The sequence below is a fragment of the Rhineura floridana genome, chromosome 6 (assembly GCF_030035675.1).
Source record: "Rhineura floridana isolate rRhiFlo1 chromosome 6, rRhiFlo1.hap2, whole genome shotgun sequence".
Taxonomy (NCBI): domain Eukaryota; kingdom Metazoa; phylum Chordata; class Lepidosauria; order Squamata; family Rhineuridae; genus Rhineura; species Rhineura floridana.
Genome location: NC_084485.1, coordinates 10,203,670 through 10,227,317, shown reverse-complemented (window position 1 = coordinate 10,227,317; position 23,648 = coordinate 10,203,670). Strand labels below are relative to the sequence as shown.

General features: G+C 43.8%; 1 protein-coding gene across 5 annotated transcripts in view; it reads left to right on the top strand.

Moving 5' to 3' along the window:
- The window catches only part of RGS19 (regulator of G protein signaling 19), an 84,798-nt gene that overhangs the window by 34,396 nt on the left and 26,754 nt on the right, over positions 1-23,648 (top strand). For all 5 annotated transcript variants that reach the window (XR_009763347.1, XR_009763346.1, XR_009763348.1 and 2 more), the window contains exons 2-3: positions 17,206-17,352; positions 19,995-20,134. Coding sequence is in view for 1 of the 5 variants with exons in the window: in XM_061630979.1 (XP_061486963.1) it covers positions 17,323-17,352; positions 19,995-20,134 (170 nt within the window). In the remaining 4 variants the exon portion in view is untranslated. The remainder of the gene's footprint in view (positions 1-17,205; positions 17,353-19,994; positions 20,135-23,648) is intronic.

The following is a 23,648-nucleotide window of genomic DNA, read 5'->3' as shown; positions in this document are numbered from 1 at the left end:
CTGAAATGCTGCATTGCATGCTGCCATGCTGCTACCACTAATGGACTTTTAAAACAAGTAGCCTTTGTGGGTGGAAAACAGATGTTGTGTGGCCTTTTTCTGACTATGCCCAATGTCAGAAAACTACATGTTGGCAGATAACTGGAATAACTTGCTAACTGCTCTCACAGCTGGAATGGGGGTATTTTTTGTCTGAGTATGTTCCTTTGATTATGTTGATGCCACAGTAATCCTGGAGAGAGTAGGAGGGAGTGCTGAGTTTCAAAAGCGGCTTGCCTTCTCTGCACTAGGAGCTGATAAAACAGCAGAATCGTCTTTTTCCTCTTAGACTGCCGCCCAAAGTAGTAGTGCTTGAGCCTATGAGTTTCTGAGATGGTTTGCTAAATTGCATTGAAGGGCCCCATACTTTATTTATTTATTTGATTCCATTCATGTATCGCTTCCCATAAAATATCTTGAAGTAATTTCACAGTAAAAAGCATTAATAAAACAATTACAAACAATTCCGTGGGTAAAAACAATTCTATATACACAATTAAAAACAATTCCATATATGAAAATCATTTAAAAACAATTTTTGTATGTAAACAGCAATTTTAAATCCAATCCAGATGCAGACTGGGATAAAGATCTCCACTTACAAGGCTTGGTGAAAAAGGAAGGTCTTCAGTAGGTGCTGAAAAAACAATAAGAGTTGGCATCTGTCTGATGTGCAACAGGAATGTGCCACCACACTAAAGGCCTGATTCTTATATCATGTGGAACAGACCTCCTAATAAGATGGTATATACAGGAGGGTCTGACCTGCAGAGCTCAGCGATTGCCTGGGTATATTAGGAGTGAGACAATCTTTCAGGTATCCTGGTCTTAGGCTGTATAGTCCTCTATACACCAGAACCAACACCCTGAACTTAAAATGGAAGTGGACTGCCTGCAAGTCAATCCCGACTTATGGCGACCCTGTGAATAGGGATTTCATGGGAAGCTGTATTCAGAGGGGGTTTACCATTGCCTCCCTCTGAGGCTAGTCCTCCCCAGCTGGCTACAGCTTGCCACAGCTGCACAAGCCAGCTCCTTCCTTGTCCGCAACTGCCAGCTGGGGGGCAACTGGGCTCCTTGGGACTCTGCAGCTTGCCCACGGCTGCACAGGTGGCAGGGCACGTAACCCCTGAGCCACTTGCTGTGGGGGTGATCTTTAGCTGGCCCTTGACACCCAGGAGACGCAAGCAGGGATTTGAACTCACAGGCTCTGGGCTTAACTTGTCAGTTAATTGGCAGGGAGTGCAATTTTTGCAGCAGCAGCATAACCTGGTGACATTAATCTGCCTTAGTGAGCAGTCAAGACACACCATTTTGAACTAGCTTCTGCTTCTGGGCCATCCTCAAGAGCAGCCACATATAGAGCACTAACCAGGGGGTGGGCATGGATGACAGTGGCAGAGCACATTCTAGGAAGATGGATCCTAACTTGCAGGTTCAGCCCATGGTATTTCCACCAGAAAGCGTCTTGGGCAGCAAGATTTGAGAAGACCTTTTCTTGAGATCTTGGTTGACTGCTGCCACTTAGAAGAATCCAGCCTCCCTCAAGCTGGTGCTTGCCAGATGTTTTGGACTGCAACTCCTATCAGCTGTGCTGGCTGGGACTGACAGATGTTGCACTCCCAAAACACGCTGAGGACACCAGACTGGGGAAGGCTGGAATAAACAGTATTGGGGACTAATTTGACTCAGTACAAAGCAGCTTCATATATTCTTTGTTCATGTGGAATTTCCTTCCTTCGGGATCTCCACTGAAAGCATCTGCCAACCAATACTTATTCGGCGTAAGATATCCCAGCAGCTGGAAAGGAAGATAAGCCACCAAAGAGGTCAACAGGGAGAAGAACTAGCCAGCTGACTGCAGCTCCCTCCTCTAACAAAGAGCTGCTATGCTGAGTGCAAGTCTGGTACAGCTTCCTCCTTCTCTAAGTGCAGGGACAGTCAAGAGAGAAGTCCTCCCTTAAACCTCTCCACCCTTCTCTGCTGTCAGGAAAAGCATGTGGCCAGGAAATGTGGCTAGGAAATGTGGTAGTAGTAATGGGTGACTTCAACTACCCGGACATAGACTGGCCGCATATGTGTTCCAGTCATGACAAAGAAGCAAAGTTTCTAGATATTCTAAATGACTATTCCCTAGACCAGTTGGTCATGGAACCGACCAGAGGGACGGCAACCCTGGACTTAATCCTCAGTGGGGACCAGGACCTGGTGCGAGATGTAAGTGTTGTTGAACCGATTGGGAGCAGTGACCACAGTGCTATTAAATTAAACATACATGTAACTGGCCAATTGCCAAGAAAATCCAACACAGTCACATTTGACTTCAAAAGAGGAAACTTCACAAAAATGAGGGGATTGGTAAAAAGAAAGCTGAAAAACAAAGTCCAGAGGGTCACATCACTCGAAAATGCTTGGAAGTTGTTTAAAAACACTATATTAGAAGCTCAACTGGAGTGCCTACCGCAGATCAGAAAAGGTACCGCCAGGGCCAAGAAGATGCCAGCATGGTTAACGAGCCAAGTCAAGGAAGCTCTTAGAGGCAAAAAGTCTTCCTTCAGAAAATGGAAGTCTTGTCCGAATGAAGAAAATAAAAAGGAACACAAACTCTGGCAAAAGAAATGCAAGAAGATAATAAGGGATGCTAAAAAAGAATTTGAGGAGCACATTGCTAAGAACATAAAAACCAACAACAAAAAATTCTATAAATACATTCAAAGCAGGAGACCATCTAGGGAGGCGACTGGACCCTTGGATGATAAGGGAGTCAAAGGTGTACTAAAGAACGATAAGGAGATTGCAGAGAAGCTAAATGAATTCTTTGCATCTGTCTTCACAGTGGAAGATATAGGGCAGATCCCTGAACCTGAACTAACATTTGCAGGAAGGGATTCTGAGGAACTGAGACAAATAGTGGTAACGAGAGAGGAAGTTCTAGGCTTAATGGACAATATAAAAACTGACAAATCACCGGGCCCGGATGGCATCCACCCGAGAGTTCTCAAAGAACTCAGATGTGAAATTGCTGATCTGCTAACTAAAATATGTAACTTGTCCCTCGGGTCCTCCTCCATGCCTGAGGACTGGAAAGTGGCAAATGTAACGCCAATCTTCAAAAAGGGATCCAGAGGGGATCCCGGAAATTACAGGCCAGTTAGCTTAACTTCTGTCCCTGGAAAACTGGTAGAAAGTATTATTAAAGCTAGATTAACTAAGCACATAGAAGAACAAGCCTTGCTGAAGCAGAGCCAGCATGGCTTCTGCAAGGGAAAGTCCTGTCTCAGTAACCTATTAGAATTCTTTGAGAGTGTCAACAAGCATATAGATAGAGGTGATCCAGTGGACATAGTGTACTTAGACTTTCAAAAAGCTTTTGACAAGGTACCTCACCAAAGACTTCTGAGGAAGCTTAGCAGTCATGGAATAAGAGGAGAGGTCCTCTTGTGGATAAGGAATTGGTTGAGAAGCAGAAAGCAGAGAGTAGGAATAAACGGACAGTTCTCCCAATGGAGGGCTGTAGAAAGTGGAGTCCCTCAAGGATCGGTATTGGGACCTGTACTTTTCAACTTGTTCATTAATGACCTAGAATTAGGAGTGAGCAGTGAAGTGGCCAAGTTTGCTGACGACACTATTGTTCAGGGTTGTTAAAACAAAAAGGGATTGCGAAGAGCTCCAAAAAGAACTCTCCAAACTGAGTGAATGGGTGGAAAAATGGCAAATGCAATTCAATATAAACAAGTGTAAAATTATGCATATTGGAGCAAAAAATCTTAATTTCACATATATGCTCATGGGGTCTGAACTGGCGGTGACCGACCAGGAGAGAGACCTTGAGGTTGTAGTGGACAGCACGATGAAAATGTCGACCCAGTGTGCGGCAGCTGTGAAAAAGGCAAATTCCATGCTAGCGATAATTAGGAAAGGTATTGAAGATAAAACAGCCGATATCATAATGCCGTTGTATAAATCTATGGTGCGGCCGCATTTGGAATACTGTGTACAGTTCTGGTCGCCTCATCTCAAAAAGGATATTATAGAGTTGGAAAAGGTTCAGAAGAGGGCAACCAGAATGATCAAGGGGATGGAGCGACTCCCTTACGAGGAAAGGTTGCAGCATTTGGGGCTTTTTAGTTTAGAGAAAAGGCGGGTCAGAGGAGACATGATAGAAGTGTATAAAATTATGCATGGCATTGAGAAAGTGGATAGAGAAAAGTTCTTCTCCCTCTCTCATAATACTCGTGGACATTCAAAGAAGCTGAATGTTGGAAGATTCAGGACAGACAAAAGGAAGTACTTCTTTACTCAGCGCATAGTTAAACTATGGAATTTGCTCCCACAAGATGCAGTAATGGCCACCAGCTTGGATGGCTTTAAAAGAAGATTAGACAAATTCATGGAGGACAGGGCTATCAATGGCTACTAGCCGTGATGGCTGTGCTCTGCCACCCTAGTCAGAGGCAGCATGCTTCTGAAAACCAGTTGCTGGAAGCCTCAGGAGGGGAGAGTGTTCTTGCACTCGGGTCCTGCTTGCGGGCTTCCCCCAGGCACCTGGTTGGCCACTGTGAGAACAGGATGCTGGACTAGATGGGCCACTGGCCTTAACCAGAAGGGTCTTTTTATGTTCTTATGTTCAGGGTTCAACTCAAGCTGCTTATCCGCTCAAGCACCATAACTTGCAGCCTTGCACCCTCCTGATTATCAGAGGTTAAAGTGAGTTGTTATATTCTTGGTTTATATATATGTGCGTGTGTGTGTATTTGTATCCAACGAAGTCATCCCATTTGTGCAATGACTTGCACAACAGAACTCCTCCCTCTCCTCCTCCCCTCGTGTGCCCCCAAATCTGCTCCAGAAGATTGGGGAAACCCCAGAACAGATTTGGGAGGGAGAAAAGGGAGGGGGAGTTCCATTGCACAAACAGAAGCCTGTGCACAAACAGGACACCTTTGCTGGATGCTACCCAATATTTATTTCTTACTTGTATTGAATATTTAGAGCTTAAATTTAATTTAAAAAATGTTTTTTACAAAATAAAATGAGTTGAAAGCAGTGCAGCAAACCAGAGTAGTTTTGTTTCCCTCTGTACTTAATGGTGGGAGAAGTGGTCATGCAAACACTAATTTTGTCATCATGTCTGATGTGTGAAGTTCAGAGCTGTGTAGGGAGACACTGAAACAACATATTGTCCAAATGATGTGGCCGAGGCTGGTCCCAGATGTTCAACAACAAGCATGGGATTCTCAATTACATGTTTGCCTCCAAAATGCAAGATGGGGATGAAGGAACATTTGCAGGGGAGACATTTTGTGTTGTGTATGCTTTTCTCCAGTTGATCCCCCCCCCCAAGCTGGAGCTCAGCCAAGGTAGGGATGGGTTTCAGAGGACCAGTAGTTAATACATATATATATTACAAACTTTTGCATTCAAAGAGCAAAATAGAGGCTGATTATTTGCAGGGGGAAACACACACACATCAGTTTCCCCTGCAAATAATCAGCCTCCATCTTGCTCTTTGAAGGAAAAGTTTGTGATTTAAAAGAGAGAAAAAAGACCTCATGAAAATTCAATAACATTTGAGTCTGAATTTCTCCTTATATACACATACACGTTCCCTAACATCACGATATTTTTGGATGTTATTTTCCACCATATATGCATCTTTATGCATGCTTTACCCTGGCATATGCGCCTTACCTGGCTGGAGAACTGCGTTGCAAAATTCAGAGAAGTGTGAACGTCAAAGGGTGGCTGTGTTTTGGTTCACGTATTCTTTTGGAAAGTGAGAATTAGGTAGATTTGGCTTTAAACGCAAACTGAATCAAATTTCTTGTTAGGAGACCCCTATTCCTCTTACAGAGCTACCATTCCCAGTGTGGTTTAACAGTCAGTTCCTCTTCCCAGGGAACTCTGAGAATTGTCGCTCTGTGAGGGGAACTGGGGTCTCTTGACAATTCTCAGCACCCTTCACAAACTACACTTCCCAGGATTCTCTAGGGGAAGCCATGGCCATTTAAAAGGGTATAAGCATGCTTTAAATGTATGGTGCAGATGTGGCCTCAGACGTATAGTACATGCTTTGCATGCAAAAGACCCCTTGTTCAGTTCCCCCGCAGTCTTCAGTGAACAGGGTCACAAGTGGCAGATCTAAAGAGGAGCCCCATTTAAGCCTCTACTCAGAGTATACCGGTAGTGGCCACCTTTTTTGTGTCACAAGTCAGGTCTCCCGAGCTTTCCATACATTACGGAGCCCTGCAGGTGCTCACATATATATTTGCCTCAGCTGCTGGGCCAGGCAGCGGGACAGTATTAGGTCTCCCTTCCTGTCCTCTGTCAGGGTCCCGGGATGCCCATCTCCTATCCAGGCCTGCCATAAAATTCTCACTGCCTGTGCCACAGGTTACCCATCAATTGGAGTAGTCCAGGAGCGCACAGCTGAATTACTCTAAAGGTCCTACATTTTGGCACTTCAGCTCAACAGGCTTGCACCATTACACTAGCCACAAGGCTTTCACTGTCCCCGCAACTCACACATTTGAGAGAGAATTCCACGTAGGCTATGCCATGTGGCTAGCTGGTTGCAAGAGGCTGTGAAAGGTGGTGCTAAGTCAGAAGGATAGCGACCTTATCCAGAGTTCTCTCTTCCCCTGTTTGCTTGTTCACAGGGTGACAAACGCACAGGAAATACTTTTCACGTAGAAGCCACAAACCGCGTCAGAAGAGCCCATACACAGTGAGCCACTAGCTGCAAGCTGGGAGTGACCCATTTGAAAGTGTTGCTCCATTTTCTGGCTGTGAGAAGGACTGGGTGGAAAATCCCAGAAATCACATTGCTCACAGCAAGGGTTCCCCCATTGTGATTCCCGTGGCCGTAACTGAAACAGGCATCATCAGAATAGAAACTGGAAGATATTCTTCATAAAAGCATGTAGCTCTGTCTTGGACTCATTGAGGTTCTTTGTTCCACAACTGTTCCAAGGAGACTCCCAGGCCTTTACAGCTGTACTTGTTTTTTAAAAAACCATTTTATAATTGTCATCATCTGTTTCTTCGGGTGTGGTCTGGTTAATTCCCTCTGTTTCTCTCAATATGCATCCTTTGCTGCAGAATTGGCCTGGTTTCCTGGTTCTCGCTGTGTGTTGTTAATACATTCTACGAGGCAAGCACCTGGACTCCTTTGGAATGTGTGCATCTGGTTTCGATATTAACACAGTCGCAGAGGGAATCTGCAAAGTTTTTATTCAACTTGGCAGATGTTAACAGAATTTCATAATGGGATTCCGAACTAAGCCTTTTCATCCTAACATTTGGTGAAAAGGACCTTTTATTTATTCTCTGCATTGAAGTCTTCTCATCAAGCCAAAAAGCCTTCCCTTGAAATAAGCTTATCCTTAGGAGTTGATGTTGTGAATAGATATGGTTTTGCCTGAGTAGCTGATTTTAACATCCTGTTTGTTTGGAGTCCAAACGGAAGCTTGTCTGTCTTTGCCAACAATCCTTTGATTTTGTCAGTATCCTTTTTTCTACCACACTTGAAGCATTCAAAGTGCTTTGACAATGTATTTTCTCATGCAACAGCCCTGTGAGGCAGGGCAAATATTATCATCTCTATATTGCACATTTAGTCAAACAGGTGCCTGGTGTCCTGAGTTGCAGGTCCAAGGTGTTGATAAGAGGCATGATTATAATGTTTTTAATTGTTGTAAACTGCCCAGAGAGCTCCAGCTATTCAAATGCAATCAATCAATCAATGGATCTGGTATTTGGTGGGGGGGAGAGGGAATCATAGCTATAAACTGAGATCAGTGTAAAAGTCTTGATATCCTCTTACACACATCTGCAGAGTTAATACCTCTGTTAATGATGCCATCAGGAAGGAAGCTCCTTTTAAGGAAGCCTTTTTTCAAGATGAAACTGAGTAGCTTTGCTTACTGTGGATAAACCTTCAAGTCCCTACCATTGCTTTAAGGTGAAACTGACTAGCCTCTGTTTTTGATTTGCTGTGGATAAACTTTCAAGCCTGTGCTTTTGCTTTAAGGTGAAAATGACTAGCCTGTGTCTTTGCTTTGCTATCAATAAACTAATAAGCCTGTGTGTTTGATTTGCATTAAAGAGATCTCTTGCTTTCTCCCAGGGCTGGGGAGGGAAGGATCCAATACAGTTCAGAGGAGGAGGGGTGGGTGCTGGGTAGGCACCCTTTAAAGCCCCTGTTGAAGCTGCCCCCACCATCTATGAGCGGGTGTAGGAACCTATCCCTATTCTTTCTGTTATTCCTACTTCTGATACCAAAGTTTCTGTTAAAGAAGTAATGTCCAGGGACACATCTGCTTTGTTAACTGAGGTGGTGGTAGTAGCAGCAGCAGCAGCAGCAGCAGCAGCAGTAGTAGTAATAATAGTAGTAGTGTAGGAAACTAAAATCCAGGGCTGTGGAGTCGGAGTCGGGAGCAATTTTGGGAGCAGTCGGAGTCGGGAGCAATTTTGGGAGCAGTCGGAGTCGGGAGCAATTTTGGGAGCAGTCGGAGTCGGTAGAAATGTACCGACTCCGACTTCCAAATAAATTTTGATTGACAAGAAGCAATTTTGGGTGGAGTCGGAGTCAGACAGTAGAAAAATGGAGGAGTCAGAGTTGGAGTTGAAGGTTTGGTGTACCGACTCCACAGCCCTGCTAAAATCGCAGAAAGCCTTGATCTAAAAGCAGACTAATTAGGCTGCAGTCCTAACTCCACTTACCTAGGAGTAAGCCCCACTGAATTCAGTGGGTTAGGATTGCACCGTAAGCCAGGATTTGGGGTACACCCTGAAGTGTGCCCGCTGTGGCAGTAGAGGAGATATTTTTTAAAAACCTGCAAGTCCAGTGAATGGGATGTGTGTTGATACAAAATACAAAAGCCAGGAGTTACAGTGAGGACAGATTCCAGGCGTTGTCACAAGGGAGAAGTCAAGCTAGGTGTGAGCAGGGAACAGACTATAGTGTTGGGATGGACATAACGGAGGTCAGTGTCAAAACTGCCAGGGAGGTGGGGGAAGCATTCGTATGGTTTGCTCTGGGACTCATAAATCCTCTTCCTGATGGGGAAGTAAATTTGATGCTGCCTCATCACCTCCCTTCACTTAGTTAACTAACTCCTGCTTGGCGGTGTTGGCAGTCAGAGAAGCCGTTTAAATGAATGCGGGACATAAATGAAGCTGGTTTATACTGAGCCAAGAATATTTAACCACATAGCCCATTGCAGTATTTAGCCTCATCCAACTGTCAGCAGCTCTCCAGGATCTCAGGCAGCCCCCCCCCCCATCTGATATCTAGAGACAGGTGAGGGATGGAACTGGGGACCTTTATGCTCTTCCGCTGAGATATGGTCTCTTCTGCACATAATGAAAGCTGTGCATACCCCATGTGTCCTCAGTTGGGTGGCGGAGACACTGTCATTTTGAAATGTGTTCATGTTTCTAGTCCTTGTGGCTAAAGATAATGGGCTGTGTTCAACTAAGTCCTACTCTGCCGGCCTGGGCTCCTACTGGGAGAAAGGATGGGATATAAATTTAATAAATAAATAAATAATACTCAGAATGGACCCATTGAAATTCATGAGACTAAGTTAGTCATGTTTATTCACTTCAGTGGGTCTACTCTGAGTAAAACTAGCATTGAATACCCAGCCGCTGTTTTCATTTATGTTACTGTTAAATTATATAGCTGCACATCAGTACCATTCTGTAGGCAGCTTACAAAATAACCAGAAGAGTAGCTTGAAAGCACCTGAGCATGATGCAATTTGAGAAGACAAGGGGCAGGTGGTGTGCAACGGTGGGGGAGTCTCACTGTTATGCATATCCTTGTCCCAATCCCTTGTATGTTCACAGCAGATCATGCAAAATAACAACAGCGGCTTAATTTTCATAAATGTCTTCGGGAGAATTTAGAGTTTCTTGGCAAAGAGCTTGTGGGGAGCGGAGCAAGGACTGTACAGAACTGCAAAGCTGCAAATGTGTGTCAGCGTAATGATTGACTCCCACAGGTTCTCCCCTCAGTACTGAGGTTGTGGGGCAGGATGTGGGGAAGGAGCTCAATACCCAGGCAAGGTTGTATGTCTGCCACCAACTTAATGCTGCGTTGTGTGAGCAGAAAGTAAAGACGCAGCTACGGAGGTGCTGCACTCTACATCATGAAGGGTCTTGCTGCTTTAGAAATGGCTTGCATGAAAGGGAGAGACAGCGGCAACAGCAGCAATGCCGAAATCAGAGAAAGGCAATTAGTGTGTGTCTGTTCTATTCCCTCAGAGCAGCTGAGCTAGGAAATACTCCGCAGTAAGATGTGTCTACTGGGCTCATAGCTCAGTGACATGACAGCACTCTCTCTCTCGCTCTCAAGATCTCAGATTCAGTGCCTAATGCATCAGTTTGAAGGGTCCCAGGGAGCAGATCTGGGAAAAGCCCAAGATATTGGGCTTAAATACTAGGCAGGTGCCATCTCTGCTATCTTTTTGGCACCTTTTGAAGACTTTCCTCTTCCAACAAGCCTTTTAAGTTGAGACCTATCCCACTCTGCATCTGTGTTAGAATTGCTTTTAATATGTTTCATTTGATAATATGTTTTTAACCCTTTTTTAAAAAAAGATGTTTTTAAAGCTTTTTTATAAAAGATGTTTTTGAAGCTTTTTTAAAAAAATGTTTTTAACATTGTTTCGTTTTAATGTATTTTAAGGTCTTTTTATAATGTTTTTTTTTTTTTTACAATAATTTTTATTCAAATTTTCATAAAACATACAAAACAAAATCATAAAACATTCAAAGAAAAAACAAAACAAAACAAAAATGATTAAACAAAAAAATAAAATGTTGACTTCCCATTTGTCGCAGATCAAATCAGTTATAGGTCTACAATATATAACAATCCTGTCTCTTAAATTATATTATAAAATCACTTTCCTCCAGTAGTTATCTTAATTAATCATCAAATCTCATAAACATTACTTTATTCTTTCCACAAAAAGTCAAAGAGAGGTTTCAATTCTTTAAGAAATATATCTATCAATTTTTCTCCTAATAAACATGTCGATTAATCCATCTCGTTAATAATAATAATAATCTTATTGTCATAACCATAGTCCAAATAAACATATCGATTAATCCATCTCATCAAAATCTGTTAGGTCCAATAATTTCAATAGCCATTATTCCATTATCCATATTAATTCCATCTTCCATCTTCAATAGTCCTGTTAAGTCCAGTAATTTCAGTGTCCAATCTTCCATTATCAGTATTCCATAATAATCTTGCTGTCATAACCATAGTCATATAATAAGAGTCTGATGGGAATTTCCTCTATCCCAAATATTTTCTTCCCATCAATTCTGAATAAGTTGCTGAAATATTGTTGTAAAGTCATATCTGTGTTCTTCTTTTTTACAAAATGCACTGGCTCATCTCTTGAGAGTTTTTCCATTGTCACATGGCTGCAGTTAATTCCATAGATTTTCTCTATATCAAGCTCCATCACGTCATTCCAGTCCAGAAGATTATCCAAGCCATTGATAACTTTATCTCTAATATCTTCATTAATTTCTTCAGAGATAACGTTAAATTCCAAACAGTAGATTTTGTTTCTAATATCCATAAACTCCAGATCTTTTTCCAATTCCACATTTGTTCCAATCTCCAGGGCTTGTATCTTCCCTTTATTTTTTCTTTTCTCATCTCTGATCTCATTCTCCTCTCTCACAGGATCCCCTATTTCTTTAAGCTCCTGCGTCATTTTGCTCAGTTCAATTTTCAGCTCCTTACTGCCCTGTCGCAGGGTTTGTTTCGTTATCTCAATCTCATCCATTATTTTCTGAAACATAATTACTTCCAGATTCTCAGCCACTTTCTTGATTGCCATTTTTAAAACCACGAAAACAAAACAAAACAAAAATAAAGAAGAACCACTTCTTATTTCAGCAACAATTGGGTTAATATTCCAGGCTTGATGACATCACAGTATAAACAGAGCAGCCTGCCTTATCTCTCTATGTTCAAAAATACAAAACAAATTTAGTTCCCAGCATCAAAACAGTTAGTGGCGTCGTGAAGAAGCAGATTCGTCAAAATAAAATAGACCAAAAAGAGAATAGTCCCAGACAATATAATGTTCCTCGGAATAGAAATCCCTCTTCTGTTTATATCTTTAGAATGCACTTCCAGGACAGCTTTTTGCAATAAAAACAGAGATAAGCTGTTAATTTCGTGAATAACAGAGAAGAGTTATAGCTCATCCAGAAGTTCTTTAAAGCTGATTCATTTGACAAATCTCTTTTTGCTGCAACAATTTAAACCAAGTAAAAAAAATAATAGAAAGAAGGGTGCTTGCCTGTTAGTCTGTTTTCTCTTTGAAGAAAAAATAAACGTATCGCATTAAACAGATAGAGCTTGTTCGGAAGTCCGTCCGGCATTGCTGGCTGGACCTTTTCTCATAAATTAATGAAATCCAGTCCTCCCAACAAAAACAGGCTTTTGAGGTTGATCTCTACGTTTCTCCCTGCCCGAGAGAAATTTCATCAGCCAAAAAAAAAAAGTTCTGACTGATTTATATCTGAATAAGCTTCTTTTGAGGCGGGAGCCCGTCTCAAAAGCAGGCACAAGCGAAGTCACCCTTCCCGGAAGTCGGTCTTTTTATGATGTTTTAAAGTGTTTTTAGCATTTCTGTTTGCCACCATGGGCTCCTGCTGGGAGGAAGGACGGGATATAAATCAATCAATCAATCAATCAATTAATTAATAAAAAGAGCCTGGTCAGAGCAGGTAGACAGTACTGAGTCAGAGGGCCCATTTAGGGCCCTCCAGATGTTGCTGGACTCCAACTCCCATCCTCCCTGTTCATTAGCCATGCTGGCTGGGGCTGATAGGCACTGAGAGTCCAATATCATCTGAAGGGCCACAGGTTTCCCATCCCTGATCTAAGGCTTTCCCACACCTTACATGGGAGGAAGCCCTGGCTTGCGGCTTCCTCATCACTTTCCAGAGAGCTCTTGTGTGTAAACCCATGTTTCCAAACACTCATATGTCTCTTTCCCACATTATATGTTCAGACATGCACTTAAAAACCTTAGGCATACCCCTTAAAACATCTAGTGCATAAAGTGGCCTGTAGTCTGACTCAGGAGCCTTCCAGCATCTGGCTGTCACTGTCAGTGAGAGAGTAGAGGAGTTAAAAGGGCCAGCGACTACCCTGGCCCCTTGGCGGGTGGGATGATTTGCATGAACGGTGTGGAGCTGCATCTCCAGTAAAGTCGAAAATGCTCCTTGAGGCTTTTCTTCTTTATCTCTTTAATCAGCAGCTGTGAGGGGCTGGGTTGCCCCAGTGCTGACACAGTTGCTAGTTCCATGCAGATGCCGCTCTAGCATACTTGTCTAGCGATTGCGCCAGTCTGTGGCGCAAGGTCATGTGGCGAAGTTGCAGCAGAGGGCCCCTGATGCACAAACAGCCAAGGAGCTGTTTGGGTTGCACGATCAACACTGCGTCCCACAGATTTGTGCCCTAATTTTCCCTGCTATGAACAACAACAACAACAACAACAACAACAACAACAACAATAATAATAATAATAATAATAATAATAATAATAGCTGCTTTGTTATTAATTGAAATTATATCCCATCCTTCCTCCCACAGGCACTCAGGGTGGCCACCACATCAACAAACAATTTAAAAACAAAAAAGCATTCTAAAAACAGTTTAAAACATTCCAAAAACAGTTACAATTGAAACATTCTAAAAGCCATTACAATTTAAAACTTTCTAAAAGTAGTTACAATTAAAAACATTTTTATCCAGTGATATCCGGGTTGCCAGCTACAATCTTCTTCAGCCATCAAATGCCTGGGTAAACAGGAATGTTTTCAATTTCCTCCTAAAAGTCAATAGTGCACCTCACTGGAGAGGGCATTCCACAAATAGAGACCCACCACTGAAGAGGCCCTGTCATGGGTCAGTGCCAACGGGGCAGACCATGGTGGCGGCACCACCAACAAGGCCTCATCTGCCAACCATAGGGTATGAGATGGTTGATACTGGGGAAGGCACTCTTTTAAGTACCTAAAGCCCTAAATGTCTTGGGTTCCATGTAATTAATTCATCCAGCCAAATAGAGAGCCAGTGTGGTGTAGTGGTTAAGGTGTTGGACTACGGCCTGGGAGACCAGGGTTCGAATCCCCACACAGCCATGAAGCTCACTGGGTGACCTTGGGCCAGTCACTCCCTCTCAGCCTCAGAGGAAGGCAATGGTAAACCACCTCTGAATGCCGCTTACCAGAAAACCCTATTCGTAGGGTCGCCATAAGTCGGAGTTGACTTGAAGGCAGTTCATTTCATTTTCATTCCTCCCAAATGAGCCCAGGGCAACAGACATAACAAAATAATTTGACAGCGACAAGAAGAAAAATAGTTTAAAAACATCCCAAAACACAATTACAGTTAAAAAACATTCTTCCATCCGGTGATCTCCAGGTTGCCAGGAACAGTCTTCTTCAGCCATTAAATGCCTGGGTCACCTTGAATTGGTCCCAGTAGTTCACTGGCAGGCAGTGCAGCACTTTCAGGAATGGTGACACCGTAGCCCCATTGGGCTTCCCCACTTACCAGCCAAGCAGCCACATTCTGCACTAGCTGCAGCCTCCAGACCATCTTCAAGGGCAACCCGACATACAGCACATTACAGTAGTCCAGAGAGCTAGAAACTAGCTCTCTCTCTCTCTCTCTCTCTCTCTCTCTCTCTCTTTACCATGTAATGAGACATTCTGTGTAAGTGCTGAAACACCGTTGCAGCTACCTCAGTGTTAGGTCCAAGGAGCCACAGAAAAGGCCATATGTCTGTACCATCCTTGCCCCATAAAAAGGGGTGGAAAACTCCAGACTCCTGGTTGCCTTGACTCCTAGAAATCTGTGCCTCTTTCTTTCTCTGCATTGTGTGACCTCTTGAAATACCTTCTTGGTTACTGCAGTTACGTGTTAGTTTTTTCAGCAGCAGAACATTAGATCACAGCTCTGGAACTGTATGCAACCACATTTTTTAACAAACATGTATGCATTCCAATGTGCTGCTGGCATAACTTGCCTTAGGTCAGGCCGTGACACATTTGTGAGTCATCCCCCCCCCCAAGCCACCAGTTGCAAGTGAGTGGCATAGTGGGAGGTATTGGACTTGGACTGGGGGGAGAAAAAGGGTTCATATCCCTGCTCAACCTTGAAGCTTAATGGTTGACCTTGCAGCAGCCTGACCTACCTCACATGGTTGTTGTGAGGGTAACTATGTTACCATGCCGCCCTAAGCTCCATTGGAGTTGCTTCCACTGAAATGTGTTGTGTTGTGTTTACGATGTACCACACGCAGATGGCATACAGGCATGTACCTAGCTGGATTAGTGTCATGTGCTCTACATGGGTCTGTCACCTGGTTTTGAGTTTCCCCACTACAGGGGTGGCTGCCAATGGTATATAGCAGAAGCCAGGGGCATGGCTTTATTTTGTGTGTGTATAAGAGGGGGAAATCTTACGTACCAAATACAGTTGTAAGATTATAACAGAATTCCATGTAAAACCATAACAATATTGAACCTTGTCTTGCATTTTGGTTTGTTTTTTTGTTTCCAAAAACATAACAAGCAACACCCATTTCCTCAACACCTTCTTCCTTCCTTCTCTGTCTGCAATGATGGCCAACTACCTTTTGGTTGCCAGGTTCCTGCCTCCCAACCCCAACCCCTGCTGACTTGGCCGGTGGGCAAGTCCCAAGTTCAATCCCAGCACCCCCAGGCAAGGCTTGTGAAGACCCCTCTCTGAAACCCTGGAGAGCCACTCACTGCCGCTCAACATGCAGAGCGAGGTGGACCAGTGGCCTGACTCAAGGGTCAGGCGCACACGCACTTCTGTAGCATAGCACCAAATTTGGGAGGGAGGCTGGATGCTCATCAAGCTTGCCAGAGTGCAGCAGTACACCGTCCGTGGTGCGAACATGGTAAGACAGTGATAGGCAATCTTTGGCCCGCCAGATATTGTTAGACTCCAACTCCCATCAGCCCCTGCAGAAAGTGGTCAAAGATGTTGGGAGTTATAGTCCAACAACATCTGGAGGGGCCACAGACTTCCCGGCTCTGTGGTGAAAATGTAGATGCCTGCTCTGGTAGACATAAAATGTACTTTAAATTTTTGAAAAAGAGCTTGTATGAGCTGGTCTGCAGACACCTGATTTTAACACCTGAAAGATTAAACCGTGTCCACCCAGGAACAGGCTTCTTACTGGAGATGTGGTGATGGGAGGGCGAATATAGTTGAATTATTAGAACTTTTGGGAAAGAATTCTGGGAAATATATGCAATATGGCATGTAAATGGTATATTAATCAATTAATTAACAATCCTAACCACTACACATAGAGCCAGTGTGGTGTAGTCATTAAGGTGTTGGACTACGACCTGGGAGACCAGGGTTCGAATCCCCACATAGCCATAAAGCTCACTGGGTGACTTTGGGCCAGTCACTGCCTCTCAGCCTCAGAGGAAGGCAAAGGTAAACCCCCTCTGAATACCGCTTACCTTGAAAACCCTATTTATAGGGTCACCATAAGTGGGGATCGACTTGAAGGCAGTCCATTTCCATTTTTCAAGTTGTGTATATCCTTGTCCCCAGTCCAGCTAAGGAGATCCATGTTCATGAGCCAACTTAATACACATGTATCATTTCCAGTTTGGGAGCTAGATTGGGAATCAGAAGTGTGTCCAAGTAAGGATGTTGATGAGCCCCATTGTATAGCTTTGAATGGGCTGTACGTTCCAGTGGGATCCACATTGTTCCACACCAAGCAACATGCTAGCACCATTTTTTTTTTGCATGCAATGCGATGGATCTTTGCTTTTCAGTCTGATTTTTTTTAAAAAAAGTGTAGATGTACTGTGTGGTTTTTTTAAATTAAAGCCCACCAAGCTTTATTTATTTATAATTATTATTATTAAATTTATATCCCACCCTTCCTCCCAGTAGTAGCCCAGCTTTAAAGCTCCATCAAGCCTTGGAGAGAAGTTGAGTTCTGAAAAATAAAAAAAATACGGGACCTCCTGTTCTTGCATGTGGTGTTCAGTGCCCTCAGGGAGGAAATTGCATTGGTGAGATATTCATGAGGAGTTGCCTTTCTCTTCCCACAGGTGCCATTCCATAAGCTGCAGGGCCCCTAGGGAGGGCGGGAGTCAACAGGACGCGTGGCCAGAACTTGGCCAGAGACAACAGCCACGGTGGGCCGGAACGGCAGAGCAGAACTGCCCATGCCGACGGTTTATGAAGTGGGGAAACAGGTGAGTCGCTGATGTCTCCTAGTAACGTCAGGATTGGGATTAAGCTGCAAGGGTGAGGTAGGGGGCTTTTTATTACTATTTTTGACAGCTCTGAGAAGTGCAGAGGTTCATACAAAGACATAGCGTAACATAAATACTTTTTTAAAAAGAGCAAAATAAACACACCAGCATAAAATATCTCATCAGGTTAAAGGGCCTGGGATAACGAAAAGGTCTTCTTCACCTTGCAGTGAAAAGAAATTAATGTAAGTTTCAGGTGAGCCGCCCTGTGGAGAGAATTTCTGTGAGCAGAGTCCCTTGATTGAGGAGCAGCTTGATGGATGACCTTTGTGTGATGGTGGACGCTTCAGAAACAAGTCTTGGACCTTAAAGATGTTTTAGGAATTTGTCTTTTGCAAACTGACCTGATCCATACCTCCCGGACTGACGTGTGAATCAGACCAGAATTATCCTTAGAATTTCACACTTCTCTAAATTTTGCAGTGCAGCTTTTGGCTAAAGACACCACCACCACACATGCCAAAATACATACAAAAGTGTGTATTTTAAGATAAAATAATTTAGAAATGTCTTTTTGTGAGAAGCTACATTCAAATTTTTATTTAAAAACTATTGTTAAAAAACTAAAATCACAGAGTAACGCAAAAGGGGATAATGAATAACTGCTTGTGAAACTGACACAGATTGAAAATAGACATCAGACTGTCCCTACTGGCTTGATGCCCCTATGTATGCGTGTCTCTGTGTGAGTCAGTCAAAGCTGGCAGGCATTGAACAATATTTATTTATTTTATTAAGTTAATTTTATTAACCTTCCTTCCAAAGGAGCCCAGGGTGGCAAACACTTCTGTGATTAAAAATAATAGTAATAAAAACATATTTTAAAATGGTTAAAAGCATCTAAATAACACATCTAAAACAAATTTAACACCAAATTATGTGTCTGGATGGGCCCACCAAAACAGAAAAGTTTTCAGCCAGCGTCGAGTACAGTGATGGTTCCTGCCTCACATCAATAGGCAAGGAGTTCCGAAGTGCAGCCGCTGACACACTAAAGGAATGACTGTTTCCAAACACGGAACTGACATTGTGTGGCACTTGTACAAGAGCAGCTTCCGATTGAATCAGCATGTATTGGGTAAAGTGATCCCTTAAGTAAACTGGTCCCAAGTCATTAAGGGCTACATATACCAATAGAAAGAGAGATCTCTCATTCAGCCACAGATCCCAGGGATTGGATCTTTGCCCTTAAGCACACTGATCATGCTTATTAGCTGTATATTATTTTAATCTCCCAGCAATCTGTTTTCTTCCATTTATGATTTCAGAGTGCCCCTAACAGTTTGGGACCAAGTTACTTTTGAAGGAGTGTCTGCACCCATAGGAATGTGCCAGGGATTTGTGGACAATGACAGAGGCCCCACTAGTATTTCAGCCAGGGACGGAGGCTAGGTTTGCAGAAACAAAGGATGTGGCCTTTACTATGGTGGCTCCTCTGTTGTGGAATTCCCTCCCCCAAGAGATACGATCAGCTCCCTCATTGCTATCGTTGAGGCTGGCTTAATCATGGCTGCATTTAGGAAGGGCATGTAAGATAGGGTTGCCAGGCTCAGAGCCTGAGGATGATTCTGTATCTTTAAGAGAAGAGAAAATTCAGCCAACTGCAGGTTTTCTTGCGACACTGTAATGGGAAAAACCACAAGGTAGAATTCTCCCTTCCCCCTGCACAATTTTTAAAGATACAGAAGACCTCTTGGTTGCCAATCCCAGCCTCCAAGAGGTCTTCTGTATCTTTAAAAGTTGTGCAGGGGGAAGGGAGAATTCCACCTTGTGTTTTTTCCCATTATAGTGTTGCAAGAACTCGTGCACTTGGGTGACTTTCTCTTCTCCTAAAGATACAGGATCAATCTCAGGCCCTGAACCTGGCAACCCTAGTGTAAGAGGTAGGAACCTCTCTTTTTAATGGGATGGCCAGGTGATGGAACTGGGTTAGAAAAAGTGAAAAGTGTTATAGCTGCTATTATTGTTAGGATTGTTGGATATTTTTTATGGGTTAAAATGGTTTTAGGTATTGTGTGGCGTAGTGGTTAAGGTGTTGGACTACGACCTGGGAGACCAGGACTCGAATCCCCACACAGCCATGAAGCTCGCTGGGTAACCTTGGGCTAGTCACTGCCTCTCAGCCTCAGAGGAAGGCAATGGTAAACCACCTCTAAATGCCGCTTACCATGAAAACCCTATTCATAGGATTGCCCATAAGTCGGAATTGACTTGAAGGCAGTCCATTTCATTTTTCATTCAAGCTGGTGTGGGAAGATGCTTTAATTTTGAACAGCAGCATATAGATTCATTAAATAAATAGTTGGATAGACTATAATAGATAGATTCATTTCTGCTGGTATTTGTGAGAGGGCAGGCCTGTTTCTACAAATGGAGTGGGGGCTCCAACAATATAACCCAAAGTTTTAATTTTGCTAGTGAAGGCGATAGAGCAGTCCCTTCCCCCTCCCCGCCCCAAGACATCCCTTATGGCTTCAAATATTTCTGGAAATACTACACCGTCTGGAACTGGATTCATTGGTCAAGGAGCAAATTCCCCAGAGCTGCCTCACTCACCCCCCTCCTCCTGCTTCCTTTCATAGTACCCAGAGCCGGAGTATCCGGGAAGACCCCTTCCAATGTCCCATCATGAGGCCTCTCCGACAGCTCTGCGACGGGCCAGCAACCACCGACGCACCAACCCCTGCTGTTTTTGCTGGTGCTGCTGCTGCAGTTGCTCATGGTATGTGGTTCAGACTGTGGTTGGGGAGGGTGGAGGTTTGGACTGGCTGTTGCCTATCATTGCTTGTGTCTTACAGACTGGGGCCCAATGGCATTAGTGGGAATTAGTGGGGCGGAAGCAGAGCTTGGCAGTTACAAAAAACGAATTACTTGTAATTCATTACTTTTTTGAGGAACGAGTGGGTAATGCCTTTACATTTTGAGTGTAGTAGGAGTCATTTTATTACTTTTGAGGAGTAATTGTAATGTTTCCAGCATTACTTTTGGGCGTTACTGGGGGGGAGGGGAAGTCTTCTGCTCCTCTGATTTGTGGATGAAAATCATGTGCCTCAAACTGGGCTTCTGTGCAGCATCGCTCTTCCCTCGTGCTCTGTGGGTGGGTAGGATGCGATGAGCGAGGAGGTGGAGACTGTTTAAAAAAATGGACGGTGGTGGAGAAGAAAGGAGTGGAGGGAGAAAGGAGCCAGCTGACAAGGGGAGATGAAGGGGGAGAAAGAGGCATCAGCAGAATGGAGATAAAGAACTGTGGAGGTGAAAGGGGTGTGTGTGCATGCGTGCCTGTGTGTATGTGTGTGTGTGTGTGTGAATTCTGTGTTTGCACTTGGCACACAAAGTGGCCTCCGCCACCCTCCCCAGCTACTTTGCTGCATTTGCAGTGTTTTAACTTTTTTGCATCCCAGGGGAAAATGTTTGCTTGAGTGGGTGTCCCTTAGTTGGTGGCAGGGCAGGGTCCGGGAGGTGGTTAAGTGAGAGAGATTATGCTGGCTGGTTGAGTGGGTGTGGGGGGGTTGCACTTAGTTTGATGTGCAAAGATCTGAGTAATGGCCTCTGCCTCCCTTCCTAGCAGAGAGACCACCACTGCTATCTTATGGATAAAAAGAATTATTCTGCTACCTCTCTATGTGTGTGTTTATTTTTAATGTTGTTTTAGGCGACTTAGGTGTGCAGCAGCCAAGGCCAGCACCTTGTAGGCACTCTAGTTTTTTTAAAAAGTAACTGAAGTGTAATTGCAGTGATTACTTTTGAGTAACGGTAAAGTAATCAATTCCTTTCAGAACAATTGTGATGGTAATTTATTCCTTTTTGGGGCCATGTAACAGTAATTGTAATTTATTCCTTCTTCCAAGCTCTCTGAAGGCAGAGAGCCCAAACAGAGTCAGCGTTTTCAGAAAGATCTTTAAACTGCTTAGTCAAAGAGTTCTTCAAGCAGTGTACAAAATAAAACTGTAGATAACACACAGCTAAAATCCACAAAACTATATATATATATATATTTAAAAAACCTTAAATACCCCTAAAGCAATTGTATTAAAACACAATCAGAAACTTTTTAAAATGAATATAGAGTCCAAACGGAAGCTTGTCTGTCTTGCCAACAACCCTTTGATTTTGTCAGTATCGTTTTTTCTACCATACTCTGAGCATTCAAAGTGATTTGACAATGTATTATCTCATGCAACAGCCCTGTAAGGCAGGGCCAATATTATCATCTCTATATTGCACATTTAGTCAAAGCAGGTGCCTGGTGTCCTGAGTTGCAGGTTGGTAAGAGGTATGATTATAATGTTTTAATTGTTGTAAACCGCACAGAGAGCTTTGGCTATGGGGCGGTATGCAAATGCAATAAATAAATAAATAAATTATATGTCTAGGTAGGCTTGCCGAGGCATACAGCTTGCTGAAATAAAAAAAGTTCACATAAAAAGTCAAAATCAACCCATAAAAAAATAAAGGCTTGACAGGACAGTAAGGTCTTTAGTTGGTGATAAAGCACCATCAGAAAGGTGGTGGGTGGCCCTCCAGTCATTGTTGGACTCCGTCAGAACGTGAGAATCGTCTGCTGGATCAGGCCAGTGGCCCATCTAGTCCAGCATGCTGTTCTCACAGTGGCCAACCAGGTGCCCACTATGAGAAACCCACAAGCAGGACCTGAGTGCAAGAGCACTCTCTCCTCCTGCAGTTTCCAGCAACTGGTATTCAGAGGCATACTGCCTCCGACTGTGGAAGCAGAGCAGAGCTAGTAGCCATTGATAACCTTATCCTACCCCAGCTCCCACCACCTCAGCTAGCGTGGCCAGTGGTCAGGGATGATGGGCTCTCTAGTCCAACACTATAAATCACAAGTTCCCCCGCCACTGCAACCTTAATGGCTTGCTTTTTCCGGAATCTGGCTGGCCCCTGTTGGAGACAGAAAGCTAGCTTGTAGAAAAACTGGAGGGAACTTTGGTCACATCCAAGAAGGCACTACATCAGTAATGGGCAAGTTTGGAGGTTCCCTATTCCTTTGCTGCCTGATGTTCAGGGATGGGACCCACGCTTAAGCTTTGTTTATAGCTGGAGGCTAATTTGAGGAGTATTTAACAAAGCAAGCGTAAATACCATCTTGAGCAGATGGTCCTGTATTTGTGCCTCACAGAGTATGGAGGCCCTTGGAAGCGCTGTGTATTCAGTTTTGTTTGGGTTCGGGTGTATGTTTGTGTTTTGGATTTAGGATATTCCACGTTGTCTAATTTTCCCACAATCTGTTCTTGGAAATGCCACTGTTTCCTAACACAGTTCTGCACTTAAAACTGCGTGCCGTCTCCCATTTCTACCGCACTGCAAGGAACTTCTCAACTTCTTCTTTCATCTGTTTCTCTGACGTGCTTATAGCCCGAGGGCCGCATTCCCTTTTTGGCAACCTTCTGGAGGCCACATGCCAATAATGTGGCCTGGAGAGAGGTGATGTGGCTTGGGGAAAGTCCCAGGGGCCAGATAGAGAGGCCTGGAGGGCTGGATTTGGCCCCCGCACCTGAGATTGCCCATCCCTGCCACATAGCATTTTCATATATAAAGATGACTTGGCCCCAGGGAATGGTTCGAAGGCACATGAGGCCACCACCCTCTGTAGCTAAGCAGGTCAGGTTTTGGTTAGTAGCTGGATGGGTGGCTGCCTGGGTACCACATCTACATGGCCTTGGGTTCTGTGATGGAAGAAAGTGGCTGTGATGGCCAGGGCTGTGGAGTCGGTACGCCAAACCTTCAACTCCGACTATTTTTCTACTGTCCGACTCCGACTCCTTCATAAATGGCAAATGTGTATTAACTAGTAATAACAAATTTACTGTAGTAAAATGGTAGCACAAGGCACTTCATCACCACCACGTGAATCATCAGGCCAAATTGATAGAACATAAAATATATTTATTTGATTAAAATTTCTGAACAAGAAAACTTTCCTAAATTCCTATGAAAGTTTTTATTTTGAAGTCGGAGTCTGTACATTTCTACTGACTCCACCCAAAATTGCTTACGACTCCGACTCCACAGCCCTGGTGATGGCTGCCCATTTGCTACCGGGCCAAGTTCAAGGTTCTAGTTTTGGTGTACAAAGTCCTATACAGCTTGGGACCAGGATACCTGAAAGACCATCTTATCCCTTATACACCCAGTCGATCACTGTGCTGTGCAGGTGAGGGCATCCTGCAGATACAATCTTATCAGGAGGTCCATTCCGCACAACATAGGAAATAGAC